At 40.9% G+C, this 12,267-nt stretch overlaps 1 protein-coding gene across 2 annotated transcripts in view; it reads left to right on the forward strand.

Annotated features, from left to right (window-relative positions):
* Positions 1 to 5,480: 5,480 nt before the first annotated feature.
* The window catches only part of rxraa (retinoid X receptor, alpha a), a 105,276-nt gene continuing 98,489 nt past the window's right edge, over positions 5,481 to 12,267 (forward strand). For both annotated transcript variants that reach the window (XM_030742908.1, XM_030742909.1), the window contains exon 1: positions 5,481 to 5,766. In XM_030742908.1, the coding sequence (XP_030598768.1) occupies positions 5,739 to 5,766 (28 nt within the window). In that variant the 5' untranslated portion in view covers positions 5,481 to 5,738. The remainder of the gene's footprint in view (positions 5,767 to 12,267) is intronic.

The raw sequence follows: 12,267 nt of genomic DNA on the forward strand, positions 1-12,267 counted from the left end.
TGTTTTCTCTTTAATTTCCATACCCGCTAGGGCCACCATACTAATGTACGAATTTTACAGAAATGTTTTCTTGTATATATTCTTATTAATATTATTTTGGCAAATAAAAATGTATTATCAGTATCACATCAGCCACAGTTGACTCACAGAGGTTTATTATTAGCTGCGACCGCCGGCACTGGTCTGAAGGTGAGCATGCAGGAAGCCAGAGAAGAGGGGTCCTATTACACTACTTCATTCTAATGTTGCTTTCAGTGAAAATGACTCTCTTTCAAGCACCATTGAGTCAATTTCCTTGACTGGGGTCTGAGGATCTCTTGACGTGCTGCGTGTGGCTTTGCATCTTTGTAAAGTGGCATGTATGTGCAGGCGTGGGGTGTGGAACAGCTACACAGCCTAACTAAAGCTGGTATCTGTTCATAAGGGCTTAATGGCTTCAGCAGATGGGGCGGTCTCTTGTCATATTTTGACTGTTCTGCCCACATGGACTCTGGCCTTATTATACCATCCATCCTCACAGCGGCTGTGAGACCCCCCTCTGAACGTGCGCTGTGCCCTGTGTGTACACAAGATCTCTGGCCTCAGTAGGGAGTGTTTACCCAGCTGAAGTCCAACAGTGTCACACTCCCAGTCAGCTGTACTGTACTGACTGGAAAGGAAGTCACTTAGAACACATCTAGCAACCAATATGTCCAGGTTTCGATGAGGCTTGTAGCCATGTTAAATAATTTGTAAAAATAAATCCTAACTTTAGACCTTTGTCACAAAGATTAAAAAGACTGTTATCCAGCCAATCTTATCCCACCTCCAAATCCCTCAGACTGAGTGGGACCGATGCTTTGTTGCAGGATGTGCTCTGATTGGAAGTCACAATGCTGCGAATGAGAGCAGGATTAGGAAGCAGGACTAGCAACAACGCAACACAAAGCAGCCGAGCGTTGCAAAGCAAAATAGCAGCACTGAAAAATTTCCTTCTGTAAAATCAGTTCATTGAATATTAACCTTGCGAGCAACATTCAACAGCACCGTGTGACTGGTAATATTGTTGTAATATAACTACTGAGCTGGATGGCTGTGTCCGATCTGCTTTCTAAGTCTGTGAAGACACTTTTTTTTCCTTTTGTTTCTGTGCACAAAAGAAGACGGGTTTTCTCTTTAGATGCATTACTGCTGGAAACGGGACATCCTGCAGATGACAGTTCATACATCTGTGACTAATGTGTTCCAAGGGGAGAAGATAAATTCATGTTTCTCAGATTTTACTGGAAAATAATCAAAACTCATCACTGAAAATAAACATCTATATTCTTACTTCGACTGTCCTCATCGTAAGAGAAGAAGAAGGAGAAAAAAAAGAAAAGAAAAAAGAAATGTTTGACTACACCTTCAACCCTTTGCACAGCCATAATTTAACCTCTCACTCTGTCAGCTCCCGGAGCACAGTAGCTCCATCATCATGCAATAACGCTGGATTCAATCGCAGGTGAGAAGATGATGCTCTTCAGGGAAGGTGATTGTCCCCGCAAAGATAAAACCTGCTTCGGCCAACTGCTTATGAGATTTATCATCATGTCTGTTTAAATGTAGCCAATTTCGCTTTAATATGATATTAAAGGATGATGCATGTCTGAGTTTCAGACTGTTCCATTGAGGGAGTCTCATCTGCCTGTGGCAGCATTCAAAACCCAGCGTGGTGAAACAGTGATAGAGCTGATGTAATGTTTAGTATTGATAACAGCCCTTAGCAGAATGTGCTGTAATAATTTAGGAAAATACTGTTTTTTTGGGGGGGTTTTTTTTCTTTAAACTACCATTTCTTGGACCTATGCCTAGACTCATTCCATCTATCAGTTTGATTTGATGGGCTGATATCCACAAAGCTTTTATCTACCCCAATGAAATGAAAAGAGAGTGCGAAAACTGGCGACGTGCATATGAGGTGAAAGGAGCGCTGCAGGCGTACCACTGAAACCCAGGGATTGTTTCAAAATGGGTTTATATATTCATTTGTGCTTTGCAGGGAAAATGTATTTTGCAACACAGCTGCTATCAGTCAAATGTAGCAGGGTGGGTTTTTGTGCATATTATGTCCCAATAAACAGATCCTTTGGCCAATACCTCTCCACACAGTTGGCAAACCCTTTAAATGTAATTGTTGCAAACCATTTTAGTAGCCACCATCTACATTCATCATTTTTTGGTCGTGCATTTTATCCTGGGGCGTTTATTATAATTTGGGTCTTTTTCTCGTCTTTCCTTTTTCTGTGGATTGAGCAGTCATTATAAACCGATTGAAATTATGGCTCCCAAATTGATGGAAATCATTGAATTTGGTGACCAAAAAAAAAAAAGCTTTCTGACTTGAAGGCCAAAAAAAAAAAAAAAAATAGTATTTCTCAAACTGTCCAGCAGTAGTACTGATACAAATTCATGATATTGTGTACGCAACACACTATAACCATGGCTGATTTTTTTTTTCTTTTTTTTGACACTGTATAGGAGTGAATGAAAATCAGCTGCTTCATGACTTCTGAAGTGGTCAGCAGATATATAAAGGATGGACATGTGGACTCAATTTAAAGTCCTCAAACATTCACACACTCTGGTGTTATCCTCTTGCACATTTCCTTACAATTCGCCTATTTTCTTTTCTTTTTTTAGGAAAAACTAGCCAAAATTGACTACATATTTGCTTGTTGTGTGCAGTGCTACTTCTTCCTGCCTCTGTGAGCATCTCCAGCCTTCAGTGTGTCAGCTGCTTTTGTTGATTTCCGCAGGGGAAGTTGCCTCAGTGCTATCCTCAAACAAAGCCCTGACCCCGAGGGTTAAGGAATGTGAACCCGGGGCTGTGACGATCAAGACCTTCCCTCGGGGCAGACAATGCTGAACACCTCAGCAAACAGGCTAATGATCTAAAATGCTTTTGTGTTACTTGTAGAGCATCTTTTTCCTCTGTCTTCAATCAACTGGTCACTTTTAAGTGGTGTCAGATTAAAAAGGAGAAATCTCAGTGCCTCCACGTAAAAATTAATTCAACTTTTTGTGTGACTGCTTTATATATATATATATATATATATATATATATATATATATATATATATATATATATATATATATATATATATACTTAAGTTGATTTCAGACCTTCAGGATCTGATGTTTAAATATTTCTCAGCAGAGAGATTTTAATGGCTCAGCACTTTAAAAATCATCTAACCTAACTATATTTATCTGTTCATCCTTCAGTATTGGTAGCCATTGTGATTGGCACTAAAAGATGCCTTAATAACTTTTATGGATGAGCTTGTTGTGAATGGTCACATTATAAAGGAGACCAAAAGGACCTTGTCTCATTTATCACTCATTTCAGGAGAAGGAGAAGGGAGGGGGGGGTCAAAGCAACCACAGCAGAGTGTATTGTAACAGTGGTGGTCTCTCATCCCCTGAGGTCCTAACACATTGCATAAAGTGGAGAAATAGAAGCAGAAGGAAAGAAGAGAAAACTAAAGCAAGAGATATTGCAATTTGGAGTAAAGTGTAGACTCGCAGCCTCTGGGAGAAGAGGTGTGACATGTTTGAAAGAGTCACAACAGCCTCCAGAGACTTTATATGGATGAAGGTGAAAGGTCAAACTGCTATTAATCACAGCCCAAGTTGAGGATTAAATAGCCTGGTCTAGCGGGAAGATGAGAGAACCCGGCCTGATCGAGGTGTTTAAAAGGACCGTGTTATGTCTGTCTTATATTACACAGTGAAGGCCCAAGGCAAAACTGTCTACTCAGCTAAGTACAAATAGGATGCCCAGTTGCTCTCTCCAGCCCCCTCCGATGAGCATTCACCCAGTCAACTCACTTAACATCCTAAGCAGTTATCAATATTAATCAGAAAGAGTCATGTTTGCATAATGTGGAAGACAGATGATAGAAATATTCACACAAACACAAAGAAAACACTTTTTTTTCCCTTCCCCAACTGTACACAGGAACACACACATTCTCTTTCACACACGTGCACAAATGCACCTTGAATCAGTGCCCAGTCAGACTTAATTTCTCTCCCTCTCTCTTTCTCTCTTTTGCACAAGTGCCTTTGATCATTGATGTGCCATGCATTGCATTAATTATGTATCTTGCCTCAGTACAAACATGGCGAACACCTCCAAGTTCTTAACAGGAGCAGGCTCATCACAGAGGCCTAAAGGATGGCTGCAGGAGGCGCACGCCTATACTCCATCGCTCGCTCAGATATCCACTGCATAAGGGAAAATGCAAAGCTTGCATCTGAGCTATTCCCCACTTCAATCTGTGCCAGAGAAAGGACATTTTTCACCCTCCTGATACATGTTCCTCATTCATGTGTGAGTGTTAAGAGGGAGGAGGAACACATAAGGTGAATGTGACATGAATTAGGCATCAACTGGCAGCACAGATATGGCACCAAGAACAATGACAGAGGAATGATCTAGATTACACATTGGGCTAGAGCAGTGAGGGTTATGCAAATGAGTGTGCTACTGCTTGGTGAAAAGCTACAGCCTAGAGGGGATTCTGTGAATCTGCCCTAAACTTTTTTGTATCTGCGATAAATCCATAATTTGTCCTTTCCATGTTTTTTTTTTCCATGTTGGAAAATTACTGTAGGAATTTAATAAATATGACCAGATGTGCAGTAGAAGGGTGTAAGGGAGGTAGTTAAAAGTGTTGATGTGTCCAATTGTGCAAAGTTCTTGAATTTTTTTTTCCATTTTTCTTTTGGTGCTGGCTTTCACAATAACTCATAGCTAGGAGCTGGAGTGTGTAATGATACTCAGTTTCCTCTTGGACTGGTTTAAAAAAAAATGATCTGTTAAGCATTTAATGGCAAAAAAGAAATATATGGCTTTGACGCATGGATAATTTCTAGTGCTTTGGTGACTTCATGTGAATGCATAGAACACTGAAAGATGCATGTAAAATGAGTGCATTGTCTTACCAGAGCTCAAAAAAAAAAAAAACTGTCTTAAATCTGTAAAAGCAGATTTGAGATGGGACTTAGATTGGATAAAATTACCCACTGTGTAGCTTAATATGATTTTAACGTTTTCAATTCATGTTCTCCTGAGCAGTGAGTAAACGCAGTTGAAAAATGTGTCTACTGAGCCAATAGCCGAGGTCCAACACGTGTGACCAGGTTAAAATAACATAAGATAAGCAGTGGAAAGACTAAGTAGCTGCTACTCAGCTGCTGAACGGGTTCCACTTGATTTCGAAAACTTGAACCTCGAGGAAAGTGGTCGACATTTAATTCTGTACTGTGCAGTCTTCTTCACCCTTCTTTATGCGCTGCTAATTTCAAAGTTCACACAGCAAAGCTCCCGTTTCTATCCGTGTCGCTGCAGCCCCGGTCTACGTTGGTAGGAGTACCCCCTGCGCAGGTCCCTTTTGCAGTGCAGATCCAGTAGTTGGAGTTGTACATCGAGCGCGAGAGGGAGAGGAAAGGAGTGTGAGCGCAGCAGCTGAGTGAGCAAACAGCGGCAGAGACATTAGGTTATCTTCTGAGACCATCAGACATCGATCTGTCACTTTTACCGCTTTGAGCAAATTCTGTCTTCTTCGAGAAGTCCACAGCAACAGCAGCAGCAGCAGCGCCCTGATCTGGTCTGGTCTATTCGAACAGCCGCCTTTAGAAAAGAAAAGAAAAAAAAAAAAACTCCCAAACGCGGTCGTTTCAGCTGGCATGAGCTAATCTACGAGTCAGACATGGAAACCAAACCATTCTTGTCATTGGGTAAGTTTGTTTGTTTAATGACATTGCCTCGTTTTAATATGATGCGGTAGTTTTGATCGCACTTGCATTCGGTAGATTAGTGTGAAACGTGTCCTCTCGCTGCGTTGATTTATTTATTTATTTATTGTGCCCCCCCCCCCCCCCTCATTTGACAGCGCGTGGAGCGAGTTGCCAAAACGCATCAACACGTTTGGGGCCGTTGATGTGCCGGAGCGGCCGCGGCTTTACTGAATTGATCCTGACATGGACCTGTACTTTTATTTTTTTGAGTCAAAGTAGATAAATACTCGCCGTGTTGCACTTGTAATTCAGCTGTTTGTATCACGGCCAAATGTCATCAGCTCAGAGTGACATTGCTCCGGAGCGCGTTCCTCGCGTGCGCTGCTGTTAAATAAACTTAAAGAAAGAAACACGCAAACTTTACGCTTTTACTTTTATCCGTTTATACTTTTGTAAGTTTCATAAAGGGGAAAAAAAATGCTTTACTCTTACGCGTTTGCGCCAGTTAGCAGGTAACAAACTTTTACAGGGCTGTGCGGTGTGTTATCCCAGTTAACGCACCCCGGTCTTTGCGCTGTGCAAGTCAAGTGGCAGCCCTTATGAAAACAGGAAAAAAAAACCTTTTTTGTTTTAACTTTGCGTCCTTTTTCACGTGACTTGGTTTACCTCGCGGCTAAATTTACTTCCGTCTGTACTTGTGGTTTAAGCAGGCAGTGTAAAACTTCACTCTTGAGCTTAAAACTGTCCTAAAATTGACTGAGTTCTGTCAGCATCTGTGCTCAGATTACATACAGGTGACACAGGTGTGGGAACCTCTGTGCGCTGAGTTTTTAAGGTGTATTTTCCAGTTAAGGTCACACTGAGAGCATTAGTCACATTTATTTTTCCAGAGAATAGAGAATTAAAGGACTGCAGCGCATTTATGCAGGTGTAATCATTTTTAGTGGCTAATGCAAGATATTTTTGAAAAGTGCATGCATTTTTGTTCATGTTGATGATCCTTGGCCACATCTACTTTTTAATGCTGGATCCTTTAAATTTCCAGCTTAAAGACACACAAATGCACCTCAAAGTAAATCATTAATCTGCACTGCTACTGTAAGTTTGTTAAAGTGAATGAAGCAGACCTTTGTCCCCTGTACCACAGACCAGCACAGAGCCTGTAGGCGAGCCCTTTTTATTGTGTCTACTGCAATTTCATGGGGGCATCATGTTACACCTTGACACATATCATCAGCTGCCTGTATATGCCAAGGAGATTCACAGGGACTTCTGAGGCACCAGGCGGCTTTCTTCAGTTACAGGCCTCACTCGCTGACACTGTTGCCACAGCGCTCTTTATGTGGCTTCTCAGAAATACGCTAAACCGCCAGTGTGACACACACTGACAGGCTGTTATTACAGGTGCAACGTATTGTGTGTCCATGCTGAAAGTGATTCAAGTTTCACTTTACCTAATTGAGCACCAGAGTGGCCCGTGGAGCGTATATGGCAAAACAAAGGGGTATCTGAAAGCCTGTGCTATGTGGTCGGTGTAAGGCTCAACACTTTCCCCATCAGTGTTGGCTCACATCTTTCCTCTCAAGCTGCATTACATGCTGTATCAGCAACTCCTTCATCGCCTATAGTCTTAATCTGTCTGTCCTTAAATTGCCATTTATTTTTACACTTGCTCTATCAAAGGTCCACTTGAGTGTCAATTGTTAATTGGCGACATCAAGGACGCCGCTATCTGCAAAGTCCTTGAATTTATTGATTAACCGCTTACCCGGGGTAATTATCTGTCATACTGCATTAGAAATCCGGATATGCAACTGTTTCAGATGACACAGAGTACACTTTACAGTTATAGATCAGTTGTTGGCTGTGATGACGACACCTCTCTTTGGCGCCATATGTTCAGTACTATATGCTGATGTGCTGCCTGATCCCACTATCTACTGTCCTCCATTCATGTCTGGCAATAAAGTATGGACACTAAACGGATGACATTAAAAGGAGAATGTGTCCTTGTGTCAGAGAATTACTGGGCCGACAGTCTGTCGGTGAAATAAACATTTTTTTTTTCCTGTGAAAGCAAAGGAGCCTTTTTTTTTCCCCAAATCATTTGCTCTATAGGTATTGAGTGTCTGTTTGGTTGATTATTTTGTGGCAAATACGTCAGCACCTATGGAGTTTTTCTTAATGAAATCTCATCAGCTGAGTGGTGTGTGTGTGCCTGGTTTTTATTGGTCATATCAACTTTTCTTTATCATTAATTATTCCAGTGCTGAAGGTTAGAAGGTATGCTGTTCAGAGTGCAGTGCGCTCAGAGGCACATCTGGGCAGTGGCCAATATAAAAAAAAAAAACAATAAAATAATTGAGTTATTTAAAAAAAACATAAATGACTACTACATTAGTTTGTGGTTTACACATTTGCCTAACAAGCAAAAGAGCCCCAGTTTGATCCTGGGAGGGGAGACAAATCCCTTTGAGGCCGTGTCAGGTTGGTCACCTGGTGTTTAAATCAGTTCTAATCAAATGTGCGGTGCTACCTGCTGTGGGAACCCCTTATGAATAAGGGAGCAGCCCAAAGTAACCTTTATCAGTTTTTATTGAAATTAAATGAAAATTTCCATCTCTTTTGGATACACGACAGTTTAAAGAAGATCATCCCTTTGCTAATTTTAACCTGCCTTGCATATTACTTTAGGTTCTTACTAATTTGACGTCATCTACATATTGTGGTGTGCTCGACGGACACCACGTCAAACCAAATGATGTCTGAATTGGACACCCTTATTTAAAGCCATGGTTACACTTGATGCTTTGATCACAGCACACATGAACCCATTGAGACTGACTTGGCTAGCTGCATTCTTTTCCTACTAGGTGTCGCTGCTGAGGAAAATACACTACTACATCACTGGAGTCACAGTAAAGACAGAAAATTCAGATGCAAGCACTGTTTTAGGTTTTTCTACAGTTTTCTGCAAAAAGAAAAGTCACGTCTTTTTCCAGTTGTTGCAGCAATCTCCCCCCAAGACTTCTGCGCCGTTGCCTTTTGTGCCAGCTTTTCTGTGCACAAAGGTTCAAAAAAATGGGAGATATCTGACCAGTCAAGGTGGCACCAAAGCGCACCGTGTGCCAGCTGTAATCACATTACATGGTGGTGAGCATAAACTAAGCTTAACGCTATTGAAAAGCGCCTGATTGCTCACTCCTAGACCTGCTAAAGAGGTGTTTGTTGTTTTTCCCGAGTTCAATGGAGCTAAACTCTTTGGTGCTTTCTGTTTGAGGGAACATAAGGTACCCCCATGATACAAAGTCACAGATGTGCACAATCGATGAAGTTCATGGTGTTTGATGGAAAAAAAAGTGAGATTTGTGGTGGTGGTTGAGGAGGTGGGTCTGAACGCTACATTCCTTTTCTGGCAGTAACTCAGGAACAAAGCTACTACTGCAAGAAGCTGTGTGTCTGCAAAGACGTGTGTGTGTGTGGTAGAGGTGGTGGGAGTGGGCTGATGGAATTACACTGCCAAAAGCATTTGGCCAAGTTTGTCTTTTACAGCCGTCCACTTTTTTGTTCCTTGTGATGCTTTTGCTCCCCTTTTGAGGAAAAGGGGGCTGCAGCTGTCATTTTTATTGGAGGGGTTTTATTGCAAGACTTAATGGCTTAAAGTGACATCTCTCTCTCTCTCTCTCCCTCCCTCTCCTTTCTCTGTTTTTTCCCCTCTCTCAATCTCACCCACAAGGCCTTTAACTCAAGCAAGTCAAAGAAATGTGCTCACCTTCTACGCGCCCGACCTTCACTTTCCCACCCATCACCCACGCCATCATCAGAACCTAAATATACAAGAGAAAAATAGATTTATGTTCAGTTATGAGCACACCAAACACACGTAGACCAGTAAGTGTTTTTTCTTTATGGAACATCTGTGCTGATCAGCAATTATATTTCATGACTAAGAAGCCGCACTGGCTTCAGATAAAACCGTACATATTTAGTCAGTCATGCTCTCTCTCTCTCTCTCTCTTCACCTCTCTTCTGCAGCCCGCACTTGTTTATGTTCTATACATAGTACAAATCAGAAAGTGCTTGAAGCCTTTCTAATGCACAAATCATGGAATGAATCAAAGGCTCGTTAATTATTTGGAGAAGAACCTCCTCGCTCACAGGAGGTCTTTATTGATTGCGGCCGCACTGAACTTTGCGCCACAGACCTTGACCTTCGCTCCCCCATATACTTGATCATGCCAGGAATTTGCCTTTAGCGCTCAATCTGACATTTAAGCTTTTTAAGACAGTAGCTTGTAGTCTTTATTTTCTTTAATTTTTTTCTTTGAGGATCTTTTTTCTTTATGGTTCTTATTCTTTTGATGGGAATCTTTAAGAGTTTATTGAATTTAATATTTTTTATAGTGCATTAGAATTGCAGCTAAGGATGAGTCTGTTTTATGAAAGACTGATAAATCACCTTCACAAGTGCTCAGAATCCAAGGTGACCTTGACCCATGGCTTGGATATTTTATTCAAAGAGCCCAAAGATAAAAACTAAAATCAATATATCGAAACAATAACAGCAACTTTGAGTGCTAGAGTATATTACGTATGAGAATGGGAAAATATTTTATATATATATATATATATATATATATATATATATATAATCTCATTCATATAGACACTGTTTATTTTTTGTAAAATCTACTTCATCATTTGCATCCAGACTTTTGATTTTCAGAGACTTGGCTGTTGCTGTGAACACTTTTGTGCTCTGTATTGCGATCTTGTGAGCTCGACTGGTCTCGGGGTTTATTGCAGGTCCTGAGAGTGTTTGAATGGCTTTTCTGTGGGCTGGCATTATTCAGGGTGCGTACAGCCACTCTTTTGAAGTGGAAACGGAGTCTCTGTGGGGATTTGACCAGATCACACTCATAATTCGAATTGAGAGCAAGGTCGGTTCGCCCTACTCAAGCCAGAACTCTCTGTTCTGTGTGCGTCACAAAAAATAAAAAAAGGATAAGAAAAGGATGCGAAAGTCGACGCACGCTGAGACAAAAACAGTTAAAATAAGGAAAAACAGAAAGAGCGCTGGATGTTTGGCTTCTTTTATGAAATTAAGATGCTATGAGAAAATGGGGGGGGGCTGACAGAAGCTAACTACTCCGTCCTCTCCTGCACATACTTCAAGTTGGCATATTTGCAATAATCAAAACAACTGTCGACTCTTCTACTGTGATTGCAGTAATGCATGAAAATAACTTGGCTGTTTAGCGGTTATGATGTGTTTATTAATTATGCTGTGAGCACACACGCTTTGATGAGTATCCGCTGGCTCGGGAGGACGAATGGAGTGAATCCTAGATATGCTGTGCTCCTCCGTGTCATCATACTTCCTTGTGCCCACTTTCTTTTCCTCAAGCCAATAGTAATTGGCCCCGATGAGAACCACAGATTATTTATTTTTTACAAATTGTTTAATTTGTTTAGGTTTTTTTTTTTGAGGTCACGAGCAGCTAGAGGAGGTGTCCCAGTATGTCCTGCACTCTCCTTTCTCCTCACCAACATCATCACCAAACCCTGTTACAATGTCTGTCACCTTGCCAGATGCCACGGGGGTGGACTTTCATGCACTGCTGGGCACAGGGCCATGGAAATCTCACAGCATGCAAAACACCTTGGTTATGCTCTGCATGTGCAAGTATGACTGTGTGTGTGTGTCGGTGGGTGTTTGGGTGTGAGATGATGGCAGTGGTTTTGAGAGCAAAGGGTGAGAATTATGTCCATTTTCACCTCCACAGCAATAAGTGCGCATCTTGGCTGTCGTCGGGTATCTATATTGTCTAAGGCCTAATGTTTAAATGCTGTGTTTGCTGTGATGGTTACTTTTAATTCTGCTACACTCTCTGTTTAAGGCTCGCTTTGACATTATCACTAACAATAACAGTAATAACGTGTTTTTGTCCAGTTCCGATCCAATTTTTAGGGAGTAATTATCAACTGGTGCTCTTTGATCATTTCATATCTTAAGCTGTAGGCTGAAAAGTGAAGTTGATGTAACTGTTCTGGCAGTGTATTCTACAAATTGGTTAAAAGTAATAACATTTCATGAAGCCACCAGCTGACTCCACACTGCTGTCCTCTGCAGTGATGACTATCATCCCAAACATATTTTTCTGCATTATGTCCTGTATATAAACATATAATTTTATTGAACTTAGGCTTACATAACAAGTTGTTAACTCGATTAATGTTATTTGTATTTGCCTTCGTCTTTTATCACCTTCACTCTACACACAGCGTGTGTGTTTGAGGAGATTCCCTTAGAGTAACACTGAGAGTCATGAAATGAAAGAGTGATACAACCGCAGCGGCAGCAGAAATGACTTACTCACTGAACTGAAAATCAGGTGAATATATATATATATATATATATATATATATATATATATATATATATATATATATATATATTTTCCCTATGTTAAAATGTTGATCCCATTATTTTCGATTATT

Source organism: Archocentrus centrarchus, chromosome 12, assembly GCF_007364275.1.
Source record: "Archocentrus centrarchus isolate MPI-CPG fArcCen1 chromosome 12, fArcCen1, whole genome shotgun sequence".
In the NCBI taxonomy this organism is placed as follows: domain Eukaryota; kingdom Metazoa; phylum Chordata; class Actinopteri; order Cichliformes; family Cichlidae; genus Archocentrus; species Archocentrus centrarchus.